General features: G+C 48.5%; 1 protein-coding gene across 7 annotated transcripts in view; it reads right to left on the bottom strand.

Annotated features, from left to right (window-relative positions):
- RGS3 (regulator of G protein signaling 3) overlaps positions 1–22,083 on the bottom strand; it is a 243,266-nt gene that overhangs the window by 61,001 nt on the left and 160,182 nt on the right. For all 7 annotated transcript variants that reach the window (XR_014714330.1, XM_084650181.1, XM_084650185.1 and 4 more), the window contains one exon: positions 223–345. Coding sequence is in view for 6 of the 7 variants with exons in the window: in XM_084650181.1 (XP_084506307.1) it covers positions 223–345 (123 nt within the window). In the remaining variant the exon portion in view is untranslated. The remainder of the gene's footprint in view (positions 1–222; positions 346–22,083) is intronic.

Here is a 22,083-nt window from a genome sequence, read left to right as displayed (position 1 = left end):
GCTGTGCAGCCTTCACTGTCCAAATAGATACCCAGGGAGCAGGACACAGCAGCCCCTTGATGTGAGCTGGCAGGTCCTCTGGCTGAAGTTGGTTTTTGAGAGCGTGGGTCCTGGCAGGAGTGGGGGCTGAGCAAAGCCCCTATGACAGGGAAGGCCCCAGCCCTGTGGTGCCAGAGAGAGGATGCCCTGTCTGCCCAGCCAGCCAGCCCGCTGGCTCCTTACCTTGTTCTCAGCAGGAGCTGCTGCCGGATGCTGCTGCTTAGTGATGTTCTCAGCCAGACACCAGCAGATCCTCTTCTTCTGCTCCTGGGAGTAAGCCTCCAAACTTAATAAGCACTCCGACTTCTGACGTAAAGGAAACACAGGCAGAGAGCGAGGTCATTAGCAGTGTGTCACAGGCCCTGGCTTTGTTTGCAAAAGTACAAGCTTCCCAAACCCCATCTCGGATGAATGTAAGTGCAAGTGGAGAGCTCACTCTGAGTAAGTGCCCATCACTTCAGGCACTGAGGAGCCAGGAGATAGCAAAACAAAGGGTAAAATCAGTTCAGAAGTGGCACACTGTCAAGAAGCTTGAAAGGCTGGCTGTAATGTGGAGCAATGGGATTTTTGTTCCCAATAAGTGAGAGCGGTGTGGTGAGAGATGGACAGAATGTCAGCAATATTGCATCACGTGACACCACAATGGAAATGCGGCTATTGAGCTAATTCAGAGGATGGAAATTGTTCTTTGCTGTGTGCAAACAGCGTGAGACTCCAGAGCCTGTACAACGAAAGCAGCCAAGCCTAGGCTGTGCAGGGCTAGGGCTAATCTAGGGAGAAGCTGGAACCACCAGACCTGCACAGAGGGGTGCCAGGTGGCACAGAAACAGCTCCTCCCTTTTGCAGCAGCTTGGCTTAGGGGCAGGGGCATCAGTTTCATGTGGACAGCGCACTGTATCTGTGATCAGGCAAATTCTGCATGAGACATGGGGCGTGATGCTTCCTGGGGGTACCCAGAATTGTGAGGCACCTTGCTGCCATGCATTCTTAGCATGGAGCAGCCTTGTCTATACCTGCCTGGGGTCAGCTCCCCGACTACACCAGCCATAGATTCATAGATTCATAGATATTTAGGCCAGAAGGGACCATTATGATCATCTAGTCTGACCTCCTGCACAATGCAGGCCACAGACAGCTCTGCTGTCCCTGGGCAGACACACTCTACCCTCCAAGTATGGCCCTGGAGTGCCCGGCCCCTGCTCCGCCTGAGACACAGGATTCACAGATCCACTGACTTTAATTTTCCTGATATCTGCTGGGAGAGCAATACAGCGGTGCACAGACAATCCAGGAAGTTTTTGGAAAGCGTAGGGGACAATTTCCTGGCGCAAGTGCTAGAGGAGCCAACTAGGGGGGGTGCTTTTCTTGACCTGCTGCTCACAAACCGGGTAGAATTAGTGGGGGAAGCAAAAGTGGATGGGAATCTGGGAGGCAGTGACCATGAGTTGGTTGAGTTCAGGATCCTGACGCAGGGAACAAAGGTAAGCAGCAGGATACGGACCCTGGACTTCAGGAAAGCAGACTTCGACTCCCTCAGGGAACGGATGGCCAGGATCCCCTGGGGGACTAACTTGAAGGGGAAAGGAGTCCAGGAGAGCTGGCTGTATTTCAAGGAATCCCTGTTGAGGTTACAGGGACAAACCATCCCGATGAGTCGAAAGAATAGTAAATATGGCAGGCGACCAACTTGGCTTAATGGTGAAATCCTAGCGGATCTTAAACATAAAAAAGAAGCTTACAAGAAGTGGAAGGTTGGACATATGACCAGGGAAGAGTATAAAAATATTGCTCGGGCATGTAGGAATGTTATCAGGAGGGCCAAATCGCACCTGGAGCTGCAGCTAGCCAGAGATGTCAAGAGTAACAAGAAGGGTTTCTTCAGGTATGTTGGCAACAAGAAGAAAGCCAAGGAATGTGTGGGCCCCTTACTGAATGAGGGAGGCAACCTAGTGACAGAGGATGTGGAAAAAGCTAATGTACTCAATGCTTTTTTTGCCTCTGTTTTCACTAACAAGGTCAGCTCCCAGACTGCTGCGCTGGGCATCACAAAATGCGGAAGAGATGGCCAGCCCTCTGTGGAGATAGAGGCGGTTAGGGACTATTTAGAAAAGCTGGATGTGCACAAGTCCATGGGGCCGGACGAGTTGCATCCGAGAGTGCTGAAGGAATTGGCGGCTGTGATTGCAGAGCCACTGGCCATTATCTTTGAAAACTCGTGGCGAACCGGGGAAGTCCCGGATGACTGGAAAAAGGCTAATGTAGTGCCAATCTTTAAAAAAGGGAAGAAGAAAGATCCTGGGAACTACAGGCCAGTCAGCCTCACCTCAGTCCCTGGAAAAATCATGGAGCAGGTCCTCAAAGAATCAATCCTGAAGCACTTGCATGAGAGGAAAGTGATCAGGAACAGCCAGCATGGATTCACCAAGGGAAGGTCATGCCTGACTAATCTAATTGCCTTTTATGATGAGATTACTGGTTCTGTGGATGAAGGGAAAGCAGTGGATGTATTGTTTCTTGACTTTAGCAAAGCTTTTGACACGGTCTCCCATAGTATTCTTGTCAGCAAGTTAAGGAAGTATGGGCTGGATGAATGCACTATAAGGTGGGTAGAAAGCTGGCTAAATTGTCGGGCTCAACGGGTAGTGATCAATGGCTCCATGTCTAGTTGGCAGCCGGTATCAAGTGGAGTGCCCCAAGGGTCGGTCCTGGGGCCGGTTTTATTCAATATCTTCATAAATGATCTGGAGGATGGTGTGGATTGCACTCTCAGCAAATTTGCGGATGATACTAAACTGGGAGGAGTGGTAGATACGCTGGAGGGGAGGGATAGGATACAGAAGGACCTAGACCAATTGGAAGATTGGGCCAAAAGGAATCTGATGAGGTTCAATAAGGATAAGTGCAGGGTCCTGCACTTAGGACGGAAGAACCCAATGCACAGCTACAGACTAGGGACCGAATGGTTAGGCAGCAGTTCTGCGGAAAAGGACCTAGGGGTGACAGTGGACGAGAAGCTGGATATGAGTCAGCAGTGTGCCCTTGTTGCCAAGAAGGCCAATGGCATTTTGGGATGTATAAGTAGGGGCATAGCGAGCAGATCGAGGAACGTGATCGTTCCCCTCTATTCGACATTGGTGAGGCCTCATCTGGAGTACTGTGTCCAGTTTTGGGCCCCACACTTCAAGAAGGATGTGGATAAATTGGAGAGAGTCCAGCGAAGGGCAACAAAAATGATTAGGGGACTGGAACACATGAGTTATGAGGAGAGGCTGAGGGAGCTGGGATTGTTTAGCCTGCAGAAGAGAAGAATGAGGGGGGATTTGATAGCTGCTTTCAACTACCTGAAAGGGGGTTCCAAAGAGGATGGCTCTAGACTGTTCTCAATGGTAGCAGATGACAGAACGAGGAGTAATGGTCTCAAGTTGCAGTGGGGGAGGTTTAGATTGGATATTAGGAAAAACTTTTTCACTAAGAGGGTGGTGAAACACTGGAATGCGTTACCTAGGGAGGTGGTAGAATCTCCTTCCTTAGAGGTTTTTAAGGTCAGGCTTGACAAAGCCCTGGCTGGGATGATTTAACTGGGAATTGGTCCTGCTTTGAGCAGGGGGTTGGACTAGATGACCTTCTGGGGTCCCTTCCAACCCTGATATTCTATGATTCTATGGTCCCAAAGGGACAGTGCCCCCAGCTTCCCTGGTACACCTCAGGGTCCCGCCCCGCTCAACTCACAGTACGTAGGTACATTTCAGTGAAAACACGCACATGGTCACTGAACACAGGACAGAGAAGTAGCAAGTAGAATTAATGGAAACAAATGGTTACATATAAATTAAAAACACAAGGGCTTTCTAGAGCCTGAACTTAACTAACAAGCCATTCTCCTGTCTCAGAAAGGTTAGCTTCCCCAGAGCACCTCACCCAGCATTAAACAACCAGACCGGCTGTGAACCTCCATTCATCAGACAACCAGCTGGCAGCTTGTCCCCTGGGTCAAGGTGTACCTCTACACTCCAGACATAGTTCCGACTTCCTACTCTTATTGTCTTCACTTGCACCCCCTGCTGCTTATGTTTTCCTGGAGAGAACCTCCCCTGGAGGTGAGGCTCTGCAATCTCTTCATTAGCATTTTGCTCAGACTGTAAATAGGTGTCCATGGTGAAGTATACATTAAATTAAATTAAATACTCAATTTAACATATAGCCAGACAGGTAGTTAAGTGTTTCCTACCTGAAATAAACTTGTTTATCACCTTCTGGTGACCACCTCCAACTCACAGCCCTCAAAAGCACAGATACATAACTCCTTACGTATTCCCCATATGTTCCGCTCACACTGGCTATGGTGACCAGTGTGACAACAGAGACCACACATGATGCCCTTGACAAGCTATGATGTAGAGACCAGACCCAGGGGACTGCTGTAACCCTTACACACCCCTGTTCCTCCTCCAGTGGCCACCAAGCAGTCCCTGGGTCACACGGGGAAGAGCCACCAGGAACAACGTGTGCTGAGGAAAAGAAATGATGGAACTCATCCCAAGCAAAGGGGCTTCATGGGCATCTGCCTGGTGCACCCCCAGGTGCCAGTGAGCTTGCACCCCATCCCAGCACATATTTCAGCCTCTCCCATCTGCTGTGAGCCCATCACACATACTTTGTAATATGTGAGTGGGAACAAACTGCTCTGCTGTCCCTTGGCCTGTTCCCTTGGTCAGCTCCCACCCCAGGAGCTGATGAAATCCTCATGCACACCCGCAATGGGAAACATTGCCAAGCCTCTGAACTGCCACCCTCTTGCCCCAAAAGTTACATGCTAAGCAGCTACTTGGGGTCTGCCTGGGGCCTGGCAGATCTCCCTTCACATATGGCCCAGCAGGACCTGCAGCTGGATGATTTCACACTGGTTAATTTTGCAAACCAAGATTTTAAGAGTGACCTGCAAGTAATAAAATGCTGGTCATGGGCCTTTTAACTTCCTTATCAGGCTTTTTTATGCTTCAATGTGTTTTTTGCCTAATGGGTTTTTCTATCAGAAAGGTGGGGTCTTAGCTATTCTGTTTTCCTGGAAGGCTCTGTGGGCAACTTGGGAACTTGCAGGTTTGTGACATCACAGAGAGTACGCAGCTGGGAGGAAAAATGCTTTTTAGTCAGATTGTTTAAATACTCCTGGGGGAATTCTGTACCACTGCACACATGCAGAATTCAAGTTCCCCACAGATTTCGTTGCTTCCCCACAGAAAAATGACTTCTGAGGGGGAAGCAAAGGGAAGCCATAAGAGCAGTCACGCACCCTTCCCCAGCAGCATGGGCGCTCAGTTCGGGCAACTGGAGCAGCTGGTAGAGAAGTAAATTACCACCGAAGGTGGGGGCTTGACAGTCATGCATGTGAGAGAGACAGACATTCTGTCCCTCTTGCTCACTATTGCAGCATGCTCAGTGTGGAGGGGCAGGGCTTCGAGGTATTTCTGAGGAGGTAGGTGTGCGGCAGGCTCTGTCCCCTCAGGCAGAGCAGAATGTAGCCTGCTTAGTGAATTGTTCCCATTGTTCTTAGTGAATTCCCCCAAGGAGTATAAAACAGGTGTAAAAGTTTTAAGGCTCCTTTACATTGCCAGAGTGCTTGTAAAGGACAGTATGGCTTATAAACGCTTATGGTGCTTCAGTGATTAGAACTGATCTAAATTTTTGGACTAAAATGTTTTCCTATCACAATATGCTCCATGAACTGTTTGCTACTGACCTTTCTGGAGATAGTCAGTAACCAATATAAATTGTGACTTTGATTCTCCAGCCTTCACTTGCTCTTCAGTTGCCTATGATGTAACAATGAGCATACAGCTGCATATATTTGTTGACAAATAACTAGAAATAAAGAGTAAAACCTAGCTACATTACTCTTAGAAAGAGGAGGTTTGGGGATTTCCTCCAATGCTTCCCACTCCCATTCTCCATCCATTGTATTAGAGTTTAAATAAATTACCAAAATAATTGAAACCAGTGTGATTATATTGTGCTATTTTGACAAATGAAATATACAGAATTTTTAAATATTGTGCAAAGAATTTTTAATTTTTTAGTGCAGAATTCCCCCAGGAGTATTTCAAATGCTCTAATTTTTGTTTGTTTTTTAAAACTCATTTAATTCATATGCACTACAACTGTTGGAAGAAAAGCTCCCTGAGTTAAAGAGCAACACTCCTCTATTTCAACTAAGGAAAGCCCCCATTCTAGTTCTCTCCTCCCCCAAGGGGACCACCAGAAAACACAGGGAAGATCTGATATAAAAACAAGTGAGGTATTGAAAACATTGGCCTCCTTGGGCCTTCTAATCCATCATCAAAATAAAATAATGGCACAAAACCAATAGCCCCTGTCAAGCTGCCTACAGTGACTCAAGAGCGTGAGTATCAGCATCCCGGCGGACTGTTAAGAACCAGGGCACAAACCGTGAAAGTTTTATACTTAGATTTCATCAACCACTTATCAAGTGCAGCTCTCACACCAATGATAACACTTGTAGCCAATCCTATAATAAACTATACACAGATTTATCAATAGGAAAAGGAAACAAGAGAGTTATTTAGAAGGTTAAATGTTAAGTTTCAAAAGACAAGAGAAACTTCTATAACAAGCATGCTCAATACGACATTTAGGGCTAATCCAGGCTAAGCACTGCAGACCTCTTGCTTGTGCCTACAAACCATCTCCCCAGAGTCCAAGCAGCATAGAGATAATCAGCTCCTTCTTGTTAGCAGCTTTTATTCCCCTCCTCCCATGTGCTCTGAGCTGCAAACTCAGCTGATGGGAGGAGTCCACTTGCATGACTCATCTTCAAGGGGGGAATTACAGAACAACAAAGTTTCAGAGTAGCAGCCGTGTTAGTCTGTATTCGCAAAAAGAAAAGGAGTACTAGTGGCACCTTAGAGACTAACCAATTTATTTGAGCATAAGCTTTTGTGAGCTACAGCTCACTTTATCAGATGCATTCAGTGGAAAATACAGTGAGGAGATATATATACACACAGAACATGAAAAAATGGGTGTTATCATACACACTGTAAGGAGAGTGATCACTTAAGATGAGCTATTACCAGCAGGAGAGCGGTGGTGGGGGGAGAAAACCTTTTGTAGTGATAATCAAGGTGGGCCATTTCCAGCAGTTAACAGGAACATCCAAGGAGCAGTGGGGGGTGGGGGAAATAAACATGGGGAAATAGTTTTACTTTGTGTAATGACACATCCACTCCCAGTCTCTATTCAAGCCTAAGTTAATTGTATCCAGTTTGCAAATTAATTCCAATTCAGCAGTCTCTCGTTGGAGTCAGTTTTTGAAGGCTTTTTGTTCTAATATTGCGACCTTTAGGTCTGAAATCGAGTGACCAGAGAGATTGAAGTGTTCTCCGACTGGTTTATGAATGTTATAATTCTTGACATCTGATTTGTGTCCATTTATTCTTTTACATAGAGACTGTCCAGTTTGACCAATGTACATGGCAGAGGTATGTTACCCTCTTTAATATCCCACAATAGTCCATCTGGCGTCAATGGACCTTGCCTGTTGGGCAGGACTTTCTGTTAGAAACCAACATTTCACACTAGTTAATGTCTTCCTCCTGTCTGGTGATTTACACAGTCACAAAAGCTCACAACATAAATGCTCAAATATTACCTTAGTATATGGGGTACGAATGCTATAAGTGAGATTAATGCCGGCAGCCACTCACAAGCATTCAATAAAGTCTAAACCCTAAACACATCCTTATCCTTCTAATACCTGCTTTAAGAATCCTAACACACAGGCAAGCCAGACTGGCTCCAGCTAGGTATTTGTCTGTGTTCGGATGAGACGGGGGCCCTGGCATGAGCTAGCCCCTGATCTACCAGCATCACAGCCCCATTTGCAAGTTATCTTTAAAAACATCATTTGAGGATTCAGCTATCACAGGGGCAGTAAAAGCTGCAGGAGTTCACTCTGGGGCTGTGAACCTGGAGGGCTTCCTGTTGGCTGGCTGGGCAGGGCAGGGCATTGAGAGTAATGTTTGTTGACATTGTCAGTTCAAATTCTCTTTTTGGGAGGGGGCTGGAGGGGGGATTTCCAACATGCCTAAGAGAGTTGGGTGCACAGTTCCCAGTGACAGTCACTGGACGCCTAAGTTCCTTCAGTGCTTTGGAAAATCTCTCCCTTTCTGTGTATTTTTAATAAGGCCAAATTGTCCATGAGCTGGGAGCTGGAGGGGGCATTTCAACACACTCCATAAACCAGACCAGACCTCTTTGGAAAGGGGAATGCCAGGATTCCTTTGCCTGCTTCCTCCCATCCTGCCCAAAGGCATCCTGTCCTGATGATGCCACCCCCACCCACCACACTACCACCGAAGTCTACAAATGCTGTTCTGAACATCAGTTAGAGTGATAGTGAGACAATGCCCCTTTCCTTGCCCGGCACTCCCAGCCTCTGCCATCCTGTGGCGTGCAGGCCCAAATTCCAATCAGGTAGATCAATCTGATCTTCATTATAACAGGTTGATACACAATCTTTGGAGCTTTCTGAAATAAGATGAGTGCCAGCATTCACTGATGTCCCAAAATCACAGCATGGAGCGAGACTGCTCTGTCCTCTGGGGTCTGCAGCAGCAGAAGTGAATGATTTCAAAGAAATCAATAGAGCCTAATAGAGGTAAGTGTAGCTAGGGGGAGTCATGTGACTGCACAGCTACTGTAACTAATGCATGTTCCACAGTCTATACAGAGCTTCAGCAATTCCCCTGGAGCAAGGCTTAAAGAGATTCCAAGTACATTTCATCTCCACTTTACTGAGAATGATTCAGAACTCACCTAATCCCATGTTACAGCCCCTGGCTAATTAGATGATCGCTAGACTTGGCAGAATTCAATTTTTTTCGTATATTTAGACAGACAATATCAATGTTTATTTTTAAGCTTTTTATTATTTTAATCTGTTTACATTTTCACAGCTGCAGGAAATTATGGGGGTGCCAGAAAATGGGGGCCAGACAATAATTATTTAAAGACAGTAGGTGCTGAGACTCAAGAAGTTACAGCTTTATAGCTGTCAAAGAACAAATTGACACATGTCAAAATATACCAAATAAATATTCTTAAATTAAACTCTAGTAAGTTCTCAAGCAGCATTTTTCTCCCTTGGCCAGTCTGTAAATGTCAGTTATTATTGATGGAAATATTTTTTCATCGGTTTGCATGCATGCAGTGAAATTGACCTTAACCAACATTTACCGATAATATTGAATCCTTCCAACCCTAATTATAGTCCCATTCATTTGATTGCATCTGGCCTACAACAATGCCCAATTCACAGACAAGTATCCCCACTTGGAAACAGCAGAATGGGAATGTTACTCGCAGCTCCACTGATGGGAGACTGTCCCACGCAGCCAGGGAGAGGGGAAAGAACCACACAGTCTCTTCTGCCTATAAAATCAGGTGTCAGCTAATCTGGGAGCACAAACACTGCCTTCATGATAACCGGCTGGGCATTGTGTGGCATTACGACAGGGCAGAGTAAAGGTGGTGGGGCTGCCCTAATTGCATCTCCAGACCCTAGCTGGTTGGATTTCTTTTATGTTTAGCTTTTCCATTGAGAAAATGGGACCTCACAGCCTGGTTGCTCTGTGTGGGCATTTAAGAACCCACAGTTGTTTCCCTAAAAAGAGAAGCTTGACCCAGTCTCTTGACCCGATTCCCCCTCCCTGCACAAGTGTGATGTGCAGCTGCTGGGCGCTGCCCTACCCTGGAGCCAGCTGCAGTGTCGTGGAGAGGCAGGTCTGCTGAGCACCAACACCTCCCTCTGAAAATCAGCCCCTGTTTGCACACCAGACAGACAGAGGGCAGACACATGAAGGGTTAACCACCAGCCAATCTATGGCTCTCACATACAGAGCTTGTCCCCTCAGCTAGTTCCCTGCCTGTGTGTTGAGGCCCACGGGCATTGCCAGACTGGGTCAAGCTGAGTGCCCCCCTAGCTGGTATCCCAGTGCGGAACAGCAGCAGGTGCACCGGCAGCGTCTGCTCAGATGAACACAATGCAGTTCCTCCACGCTGCCCTCCGCTGTAAGAACCTTCCTAATCAGGGACCCCGGCTCTCCTTTCCTCAGGGGGCAGGGCTTCCGACGCACACCCAGCAGGTGCCTGCGAGGGATCTGGAACCCCAGAAGCCCCCGACTCAGTCTGGGACCCTCAGATGTCGAGGGCAGGCAGAATGCACAGCAGCCAGCTGATCCCACCTCCCCTCTGCACTTAAATGCAGCCCAGGCAAGCACACTGCACAGAGACGGCCTGTGAGCTCAGGCAACCAGCCGCCCTGCTATTGTTTCCATTCAGGGAGCTGCTGCTTCCCTGCCAATGTTTGCAAAGAGAAACACTGGTTTAATCTCGCAGTGCTGGGGAAGGAGGATGCAGATGGCATGACGGGGACATTTGCAACCAGATAAAGTGCCCGACAGGAGTATTGCCAGCCGCGTTCTAATTGGCTGTTTACACAGAGCTTTCGAAAAACATGTTATTGCAGTTGCTCAGGGTGGGCCGATGTGGGACACCCCCTCGTGTGAGGCTGTGACATGCAGGGCTGGCCACGAAGCTGGGGAGCCACCAGGGGTCAGACCATTCCTGCTGGGCTCAGGGGACCCCAGGATGGACACAGGCACCATTCGGATAAGCAGCCAAAATCTCAGACCTTCAAGAGCCCTGCCCACAGCCTGGGGCAGTGAGGCTGGTTAACCCAGCATGGGCATCAAAGTCTCACTCCCAATACACTAAGCAGTGGGAGCAGGAATCAGGTTGTGGTATCCAATGGCACTGGGATGGGAGGGTGTGCTGGAGACCTGCACTGAGCTAGGGCAATGGGCCATGGGCCCTGCTGCAGACTCAGACACCCATCTCTGCCTTGGTAATGGTCAGGGGCCGGGGGGCCCCATCCCACTATTGTCCCCACCTGTCTTACAAACAGTGAGCTGCCTGGGGCAGAGCACAGCTCTTTCCCTGTGTTACTCAGCCTCCAGCACTGTGGGCTCCTGGTGCATGACTGGGGCTACACAAACAACAAACAGTGACAACAAAACAACTACAGCACGAGGCGGGCAAGTCTTTTTGAAATGAAATCTTTAGAGACCATCTGCATTGGAACCATTCTCCTCTCCCTGCTGGCACCCTGTCCCCACAGCCCCTGCCCCAGGCCATGCTGAGAAGGCTGTTTACAGAGCTCCCCCCATACAAAGGGACGAGGACACTCCTTGGAGATGCTGCTGCAAAGGGGGAGCAAGCAGAGAGAGTCTGTCTCACTTCCCATCGCCCCACTCACACCCACCACAGATGCATTACTCCTACTCCAGATAAAGCTGGGCTCTGTGGATGGGCTTGGATCAGCCAGATCAACGTGGGCCTGAGCCAGGCAGAGAGGAAAGGTCACTAGCCCAGATCACCCCACTTCTCTGCTCCAGATGTGCATAGCTCACTGCGGTTCACGGAGGTGGGCAGAGAGCCTGCGGGCAGTGGGAAATATGAAGCCTGGGGGGCAATGCACCCTGCACTATCTGTTCCCTCTGGCACAGGCCCAGAGCGATGATAGCTCTCTGTGGCTGGCTGGAGCCACAGCTCCAGTAACGAAGAACAGGGATTACAGCCAGAGTGGTAGCCGTGTTAGTCTGTATCAGCAAAAACAACGAGGAGTCCTTGTGGCACCTTAGAGACTAACAAATTTATTTGGGCATAAGCTTTCCGTGGGCTAAAACCCACTTCATCAGATGCATGGAGTGGAACATACAGTAGGGAGGTATAAATACACAGCATATGAAAAGATGAGAGTTGCCTTACCAAGTTTGGGGGTGGGGGTCAGTGCTAACGAGCCAATTTAGTTAAGGTGGAAGTGGGCTATTCTCAACAGTTGGGGTGGAGATTACTTTTCAACTGTTTGAAATGGACCACCTTGTTTACATTGGCCTCATTAGCACTACAGGAGAGTATGTAAATCCCCTGGGCTTGGGGAGAAGACAGAACTCGTCAATCTCTGCTCCTCACCAGCGTCAGTATAACGGAATGCCACTCTCATCAGGGCATTAGATTAAGAACACTTCATCTTGTGAAGCATATGAGATACTCTAGGGGCCAGATCCTCAGCTGGGGTAAGATGGCATACATCCAGGGAGACGATGAAGCTAGGCTGATTTACACCAGCTGTGGGGCTAGCTCTCGATACCTTAAGCTGCCAATTAAGTAGCAGTCAACCGAAATCTGTGTTTGGTAGCAAAACTTATCCAACAGATTTCTTGCCTCGGAGAGAAAAGGGTAGTGATTAATTGTATGAGTGTATGTATTCATCTGTGGTTTAAAAACCGGACCTGAACTAGGCTCTAGGAGAGTTAACTCAATATATGGGAAATACGATTATAATTCAAGTTAACTGCCAAACATGCCTCTTTCTGGTGCCATATGCGCCAAACTCTGACCTGTGTGGCTGGTGTAAATCCAAGGGAGCTCCTTTGGAGCTCATGGGGTCCTTGAGATGTACATCAGCAGCCACGACACAAGCTGATCCTGTTTGTATAAGGCCTTAATGCGGCAGCTGAATGCACCACGTAAGGCCTTCTGCCTACCGGGGCTCTGTATGGGCTCAGGAATCCACCGATGCAGAGCCGATGGCAGGATCGGGCCTGGCTAGTGACCGGTGCCATTCCCTGATGCGCGCCAGCAGGCCCTCCCGTGCAACGCCTAGTGCAGGACTCAGGCAGTGGCGGTCCAGTGAATGCCTGGTCCAGCAGGGACATCCTGCGTTGTGCAGCAGGAATGTTTGGTTTTTAATGTGTTCACTGAAGTGATTTTAACATTAACACACTTTATTTTAAAAAAAGACAATGACAATGCTCTGAAAAGTCTGCTCGTCCTTCTACACACATTCCAGCACAGAACCGAGCATTACCAGGGACACTGCAGTCTGCACTCCCATGCTCCAGTCGGACTGGGACCCCTTTGTGCCAGGCATGGTACAAACAACTAGGAAGATGCACTCTGTGTCCTAAGAGCTTACAGCCCAAACGCTTACCTCCCTAACAACCTGTATCTGACAGTCAATGGCAGTTCGCTATTTGCCTGTAAATAATCATTATAGTCAGGAGACTTTTAAATCTATGTAGAGTGATCTATTTGTGAATAATTAGAGCAGTGACTAATCGTAGCTTTTCTGTTACACTGCAGTATTCACTGGAGTTTGAAATCTCCACTCTGTTAAAAACAAATAAAGCAACTGATACGCAGCTAAAAGTATTTCAATATCCAGAACACACTTGATGATATTACTAAAACTCCTACATTACTGAAGAAAATCAATATTTATTCATAAACCATCTAAAGAATATCAGGCCCCTGGAGAGCAACAGTCTACAGAAAAATGCTCTTCTCGGAGTGAGAGCACAGAGTGATGGGAATCCCTCTCTACTTACAAAGCCATTAAAGAAATTAAAGTTTTCATTATAGATGACATGCAGAAAATAAATAATGAGACAAGAGCTTCCACCAGCAGCTGCCTCAATCACACAAAACCACCGCAGCGGCTGTTAGGTCTCGGGTCTCTGCGCCTCTGGGTGCCATGGTGATGGGTATGCTGTAAACAAGCGTAACAACAACCACCTCCACCACCATTCTGGATATACCGCAAAGCATAATTACTGCTAATGGCTGGCCTGCTGCCTCCTGGAATGAGATTCCATACCAATGCTGTGCACCACGGGAGACTTCCTTCTCTAACACGGCAGGCCTCTCCCACACAGCTATGGTCAGAGCTATAATCACAGAGCATTCCAAACAGGGACAACCTCCCAGACCCCTTTAGCCATCTTAGATAAGCATAGAGGGTACTCCTAGGGAATTCTGCATCACTGTGCATGCACAGAATTCATGTCCCCCACAGACTTCTTTGCTTCCCTGCAGAAAAATGACTTCTTTTTTTTTTCAGATACAGACTAACACGGTTGCTACTCTGAAACCTAGAAATAAAGGGTCAAACCTAGCAACATTACTATTAGACAGAGGGGTTTTGGGGATTTCCTCCAATGCTCCCCACTCCCATTCTCCATCCATTGTATTCTAGTTTAAATAAATTACCAAAATAATTGAAACAAGGATGATTATATTGCATTATTTTGACAAATAAAATATGCAGAATTTTAAACATTGTGCACTGAATTTTTAGGCGCAAAATTCCCCCCAGGAGTAAGAGGGGCACAAGCCTCTTTACTCAGCTTTGCAGATCACCTCCCATTTGAAATTCACCTCCTAATGGAGCTCTTGCAGGCCTCAGGCAGAAGCACCTTGTGCTGAATTGACCATTCGCTGGCAAAGAGGAGGAAGAGGAAGGGGGGTGCTGTGCCAGTGACAGACGGGGAATCCAGTGGTGCTATCCCCACAGGGACACTGAGAAGAGAGCAATGGCAGAGTCCAAGGGAACCAGTCTCCCCCGCTTGCATTCTTGCATGCGGCTGCGCTTTGGAGGGTGGGAGGGTGGGAGGCAATCACTGCAGGATGCACTCATCTTGGGCCAGGTTTGCCAGCAGGCCCTAGCAGCTCTCAGGGCCGGATTAACCTTTTGTGGGCCCAGCGCCAAACATGTTTGTGGGCCCCTATGGAGGCAATGGAGCATGGAGCGGGGAGGTCAGTCCCCAGAGCGAGGGGCCAGCCGGAGGCAATGGGGCATGGCCTGGCAGGGGTGGCCCTGCTCCGCCCAATTTGAGGGCACTATTTACAAACCGGTAGTTGCCAGGCAGACAGTGGCCTGCCCGGCCCTGTGCTGCCAGCATGCCCCTTCCCCTCAGGGCCAGGCCCATGCCACACCACACAGCCACTCCTCCCCCGACTCCCTAAGTCCAGAGCCCCCCCGGACTCACTATGCCCAGTGCCCCACCAGACCCACTCACAAATGTACAGTGCCCTGCACAACACTACCCCTGCCCACAGCCCCACAACTGCCCAGCCCCCCCCCCACAGAACCCCCAATCCCTAGTGCCCCAACACACACAACTCTTCCCCGCCCCTTCACAGCCCAGCACCGCCCCCAGACTCCCCACAGACCCACTATCCCAAGCCCTGCCTCCCCGACACACTCACCGGCCTTGCTGGGAGGTGACTGTCTGCTGGGCTGAGCCGGCAGCACAGCCAGGGTTGGTCCCAGGGCAGGGAATAGCTCCGGCCCCTCAGGAGTGGCGCAATCAGCCAGGCCAGGTCCTGCCCCGGCCAGGCTCCCTCAACACGCACTTGCCTGGAGGGGCCCAGCCAAGCCCTCTGCAATGTCTTTCCCTCCCCACCCACCCCCAACTGGCTGAGACTGTCCAGGCTTCTGCACCAGTCCCAGGCAGTTCAGCTCCAGGGAGACAGGCGGGGCCCACAGGTGGTGGGAAGCAGAGAGTGCCCAGAGCTGGAAGTGCACTGGGGTCTGGCCAGGGGGTGGAGAGGAGCCCTCGGCCAGCCAGCAGGCAGGCCGAGAGGAGCAAGTGGTGGGCAGGGGAAGCCACCGGGGTCTCGGGGTGCACTGCAAGTGGAGCAGGCCGGGGCCCCCTCTGAGCATGGGCCAGGCTCCATGGAGCCACTGGAGCCATTGTAAACCCGTCACTGGCAGCTCTGCATGGCTGAGACAGCCCAGTGAGGCCAAGGGTGCCCGTGAATCTGACTGTGTAACCGCAATGTCAGTTCAGAAGTCTCGCTCCCAGTGAGGCTCTGGCACACTCCTGTCACAAGCCATGGCTGTCTCCTTGCTGTCCTGGCCTCCCTCCCTCGGCTCTAGTCTGGAGCCAGCCACACTCAGCGGGAAAGCACTGTTTACAAAAGGAAGCAGGCTCTGTTCCCACAGTCTGCAGGGAGGCTGAGCTTTGTGCCCGGGCAAAAAGGGAAGTTACGCAGCTGTCGCCCAGACGGAACAGCACATCCATCAGAACGACAGCCCTTCTGAGGGGCACACACTGCTGGCTCGGGGAAGCACGGACACCTGGGACTTTCTTTTTTTGAGGCTGTCAACTTGAGTTCCAGAATCTCAGCTTTCATTTAAAACAGACTGAGTCTCTAGCCCACACAACTCTGAAGATAACCTGGAAAATGTGACCCAGTATAGCCAATGAATGGAGTGATGCCTGCCTGACTCTGTGGTCAGGTTGAAACAATAGCTCACAGAGGTAAGCACTGCCCTTACCTGTACCGGGGGGCAGGTACTCTGAAGCCCAAAAATGATAACTAAAATACCATTGGCACTAACCACAGAACTGTAGGGCTGCAAGGGACCTTGAGAAGTTCTCTAGTCTAGTCCATTTCTCACCATGCCCCCCCGTTGGGGCAGGGCCAAGTAAACCCAGAGCATCCCGCACAGCTGTTTGTCTGAAACCCCCTCAGTAACAGGGATTCCACAACCTCCCTTGGGAACCAGTTCCACTGCTTAACTACCCTGAGAGTTAGAACTTTCTCCTTAATATTTAACCTAAATCTCCCTTGCTGCAGATTAAGCCCATTACTTCTTGTCCTGCCTTTGTGGACACTGTGATCATTATAACAGCCATTAGAGTATTTGAAGACTATTATCAGGTCCCCCCTCAGTGTTCATTTCTCAAGACTAAACAGTGCCCAGTTTTTTAACCTTTGATCACAGGTCAGGTTTTCTAAATCTTTTGTCATTTTTGTTGCTCTCCTTTGGACTCTCTCCAATTTGTCCACATCTTTCCTAAAGTGTTGTGCCCACAACTGCACTCAGTACTCCAGCTAGGCCCCACCAGTGCTGAGTCGAGCAAGACAGTTACCTCCCATGTTTTACATATGACACTTCTGTTAATACACCCTGGAACTACACTGCATTATAAGCTCATAATCACTTTGTGATCCACTATAACCCCCAGATCCTTCCCAGCATTATGACCCCTAGGCAGTTAGTCCCCATTTTGTAGCTAAGCTTTGGTTTTTCCTTCCTAACTGGAGAAAGTCTTCATTGAATTTCACCTTGTTCATTTCAGACCAATTATTCAATTCATCAAGGCTGTTCTGATTCTAATTCTGTCCTCCAAAGGGCAGCAACCCTCCCAGCTTGGCATCTGGGAGGGATAGGGCAATGCTTGTAATATCTTTGGGGTCCACTGCTTTAAACGAATGGAGTGTCTACTCCATGGGGCAGGGCTGCACTGCTCCTCCAGGAACTACGAACAGTGGGTGGAGATTAAGGCAAATCAGCTAGGTTGGAACCCACCAGACAAGTAACACCACCTGGGGCGGCTCATGCATACTGCTTCAAACTGGCTTTCCAGAGACCAACAGACAAAGAAAGGACTACTGGATAAATAGCCAGAGTTCAAACTGACTCAGGCTCTTCATTCTGATCCAGTAAACAGCCAGGGCCTCCTGTCCAAAGGGTGCCCCAATTCTCATGGAAGGGTTGGAAAGACTGAACCCTACCAGGGGCTCATGAGACTGAGGGCTGACCTATAGTAAGCTTTTAGCCTGCATATAGCAACCTTTATTGTCTTAATATGTTTTCTTTGTGGTGCTTTTACCTTAAGAATAAAGGTGCTTGCTCAGAAGGAGCTGTGTGGACACTTGTGACTGCTGGCAATATATTGGTCATAGTTCTCAGAGAGAAAGCAAAGGCTAGGCAGACTGGCTTGCTGGGGATATCACAGTGTAATTCATGGAGATGTGCAGCCTTAAAACCCTGGTCTGGAAGGAGAGAGACGTGGGTGACAGCTGGGAGCCGTAAACCTTTAAATGGGTGCCCTTGAGAGATCACAGAAGGGCAATACAGGTGCAGTTACCCCAAAACTGTGACAGTGTCATCTGCAAATTTTATACACATACTCTCTACTCCATTGTCCAAGTCATTAATGAAAATATTGAACAGTACTGGACCCAGGACTGACCCCTCCTGGACCCCACTAGATACATCTTCCTGTTTGACCACGAGTTATTTATCACTACTCTTTGAATGAGGTCTTTCAATCAGTTGTGCACCCACCTTGTAGTAATTTCATCTAGACTGCATTTCCCTAGTTTGCTTAGGAGACTGTCATGTGGGACTGTGTCAAAAACCTTCCTAAAATCAAAATATATCACGTCTACTGCTTCCCCCAATCCACTAGGCCAGTATCCCTGTCAATGGAGGTAATCAGGTTGGTTTGGCATGATTTTTCCTTAAAAAATCCATCTTGTCTATTCCTCATAATCCTGTTGTCCTCTAGGTGCCTACAAACCGATTAAGAATTTGTTCCAGTACCCTGTCAAGTATCAAAGCTGGGCTGATATTTCATTGCTGATCAGTGCACAAAAGAAGGCGGAGGAACTTGATTGTGATGATCCCATAACCTAATGTGAGTCACGGCCTCCTTCTACCACCTCAAGTGGGCACAGCTGGTTTTGTGGGGAAAGCTGGAGTGAGCCCACCCACCACAATTTGACCACTAGAACTCTCATGCGCCTTCCTTCTGGCTAACAGCTGCACTTTGCATTTCGATAGCAGTGTACATCTATGGATCTCCAAGTACTCAACAGTCAATGAATTCAGTCCCAGAACCCCCATCCACTGCAGATGGCCCCACCAATGTACAGTGAGTTTAAGTGGCTCGCTCAAGGTCACCAAGTAAGTCAGTAGCAGAGGTAAGACTGGAACCCAGCGGTCCTCTCTCCCAGGCCTCTACTTTACCCACCAACCCTCCTTCATCCCTTAGTCTAGCACTGGCAACAGCTGCATTATTCTCCTTAGCTCCCTGGACAGTAACCTCTTGGTCATGGCAGTGAGACAGCATGTCGACTGGGAGAAGATGACGGCGTCAAGATTCACAAGCTCTATTCCTGTCTCTGCCTTTGACTCACAGGTATGATTAGGGTCCTACCAAATTCACGGCTGTGAAAAACGCGTCACGGACAGTGGAATCTGGTCTCCCCCATGAAATCTGGTCTTTTGTGTGCTTTTACCCTATACTAAGCTATAGGCTGGGTAAAAGTATACAAAAGTACACAGTTTCAGAGTAACAGCCGTGTTAGTCTGTATTCGCAAAAAGAAAAGGAGTACTTGTGGCACCTTAGAGACTAACCAATTTATTTGAGCACGAGCTTTCGTGAGCTACAGCTCACTTCATCGGATGCATACCGTGGAAACTGCAGCAGACTTTATATACACACAGAGAACATGAAACAATACCTCCTCCCACCCCACTGTCCTGCTGGTAATAGCTTATCTAAAGTGATCATCAAGTTGGGCCATTTCCAGCACAAATCCAGGTTTTCTCACCCTCCACCCCCCCACACACAAATTCACTCTCCTGCTGGTAATAGCCCATCCAAAGTGACAACTCTCTACACATTGTGCATGATAATCAAGTTGGGCCATTTCCTGCACAAACCCAGGTTCTCTCACCCCCTTACCCCCCTCCAAAAACACACACACACAAACTCACTCTCCTGCTGGTAATAGCTCATCCAAAGTGACCACTCTCCCTACAATGTGCATGGTAATCAAGGTGGGCCATGTCCAGCACAAATCCAGGCTTTCTCACCCCCCCCCTTTTTTTCCAGGGACACACACACACACACAAACTCACTTTCCTGCTGGCAATAGCTCATCCAAACTGACCACTCTCCAAGTTTAAATCCAAGTTAAACCAGAACATCTGGGGGGGGTAGGAAAAAACAAGGGGAAATAGGTTACCTTGCATAATGACTTAGCCACTCCCAGTCTCTATTTAAGCCTAAATTAATAGTATCCAATTTGCAAATGAATTCCAATTCAGCAGTTTCTCGCTGGAGTCTGGATTTGAAGTTTTTTTGTTTTAAGATAGCGACCTTCATGTCTGTGATTGCGTGACCAGAGAGATTGAAGTGTTCTCTGACTGGTTTATGAATGTTATAATTCTTGACATCTGATTTGTGTCCATTTATTCTTTTACGTAGAGACTGTCCAGTTTGGCCAATGTACATGGCAGAGGGGCATTGCTGGCACATGATGGCATAGATCACATTGGTGGATGTGCAGGTGAACAAGCCTCTGATAGTGTGGCTGATGTTATTAGGCCCTGTGATGGTGTCCCCTGAATAGATATGTGGGCACAGTTGGCAACGGGCTTTGTTGCAAGGATAGGTTCCTGGGTTAGTGGTTCTGTTGTGTGGTATGTGGTTGCTGGTGAGTATTAGCTTCAGGTTGCGGGGCTGTCTGTAGGCAAGGACTGGCCTGTCTCCCAAAGTACACAGTGTTTCTCAAACTGCGGGTCCTGACCCGAAGACTGCAAGGCGATTATAAGGGGGGTCACAGCATTGCCACCCTTACTTCTGTGCTGTGGCTTGTGGCGGTCCTGCCTTCAGAGTTGGGTGCTCAGCCAGCTGCTCTCCAACTGCCGAGCTCTGAAAGCAGTGAAACGTAATACTGAGCAATACTGAGGCTCCCCTCCCTAAAAGAGCCTTGCAACCCCTTCATGGGTCAGGACCCCCAGCTTGAGCGATGCTGACTTAAGGGCTTTACAGGTTTATATTTTGCTGGTTTTAAATACAAATTCATGCTTTGTTACACCACGAAATTTAAGATTTAAATATCTAAAACCATGAAATTCAAGATTTTTTAAATGCTATGACTGTGAAATTTATGAAAATGGACTATGAATTTGGTAGTCCCTAGGTATGATGTTGGGCGAGTCATTTCCCCTCTTGCGCCTCAGTTGCCCCCCTCTACAGTTGGAATGACACGTCTCTGTTATGCTCTTTTATGCTCTGTTATGTTGAGCTTTATGGAAGGAATATGCTTCATCATTACCTATCTCCCCTCACCTGCTCTCCCTGAGCCCCCTGCCTGTTCTTGTGTATTCACAATCACATTGTCTTATTTTTTAAATCCTTTCCTCTCTCCCCCCTCCCCGCCCCCCAGTGCTGCATGAAGGGCTCCCCTAAAGCAGCACAGCAGGCGTCGTTGCCTGACTGGACAGGGAGTGACCCTGGCTATATATACAGCGGGTGGAAAACACACAAAGGAAGCAGAGTGAAAAAAAACAGAGAAAGAACATTTCCCCTTCCCTCTGCCAGCTCCACCCCTCACTGAGACAGGGCAGGCCCAGCATTTTCAGGCAAGAGTGCAATTTGTACAGGTCCCTTAGACACCCTCAACCAGTTCTCGCACCACGTTGGGCAGGGAGTCTACCCTTGTTCTGCACCCGCCTGAACCAGGCACAAAGACTCTGTGCTCTTTCTAGCAGTAGTGAGTGACTGGGTAGAGAGAGAGGGTGGCACTGGTGGAAGGGAAAGATTAATGAGATGCTGGCTGGGATGGCAGTGATCCCCCAAGTCTGAGAAAGGCCATAGCTTTTCAGCAGAGATGAGATGCACTGTTAGGGAGATGTCATCTTTGTGCATAGAGCCTTTCACTGATCAAAGCATGGGCAACCCCTGCTGGCTGATGAGCCACAGTACATGGCTGAAAGTATCCCTTGGATTTCGGACTAAGGTGAACAGTGGAAATCAGAAGGCTAGACATAACTTAGAGAAGTGGAGACAAGGAGAAGAAGGGCTTCCTAAATCCTCAAAAAGAAAAGGAGTACTTGTGGCACCTTAGAGACTAACCAATTTATTTGAGCATGAGCTTTCGTGAGCTACAGCTCACTTCATCGGATGCATACCGTGCATCAAATAAATTGGTTAGTCTCTAAGGTGCCACAAGTACTCCTTTTCTTTTTGCGAATACAGACTAACACGGCTGTTACTCTGATTCCTAAATCCTGTATCACTGGCCTAAATCCAGAGCTACAGTCCTCAGCAGCAGGGCTGAAGAAATTAATGCCAGGGAAGAGCAAGAAGTGAATGTTTCTGGCTTTTGATCCAACCATCACGTTAGCCAGGGTATCAGTTGTGGCTACCAGGGAGCAGAACTGTGGGACAGATTCACAGTGACATTCAAACCCGGCAAAAGGACAGAGCTTAGCATTTCACTACCACTTGGCAAGAACAAGCCAACTCTGCACAAAAAACTCCTGCAAAATGTTTCTGTTTATCGGATCTAAACCTCCAAAAATGGTATGTTGG

The sequence above is a fragment of the Lepidochelys olivacea genome (genome assembly GCF_965140295.1).
Source record: "Lepidochelys olivacea isolate rLepOli2 genome assembly, chromosome: 16".
NCBI classification, from domain to species: Eukaryota; Metazoa; Chordata; order Testudines; family Cheloniidae; genus Lepidochelys; species Lepidochelys olivacea.
The sequence above is the reverse complement of the archived record's forward strand: the minus strand, read 5'-3'. Positions and strand labels throughout refer to the sequence as shown.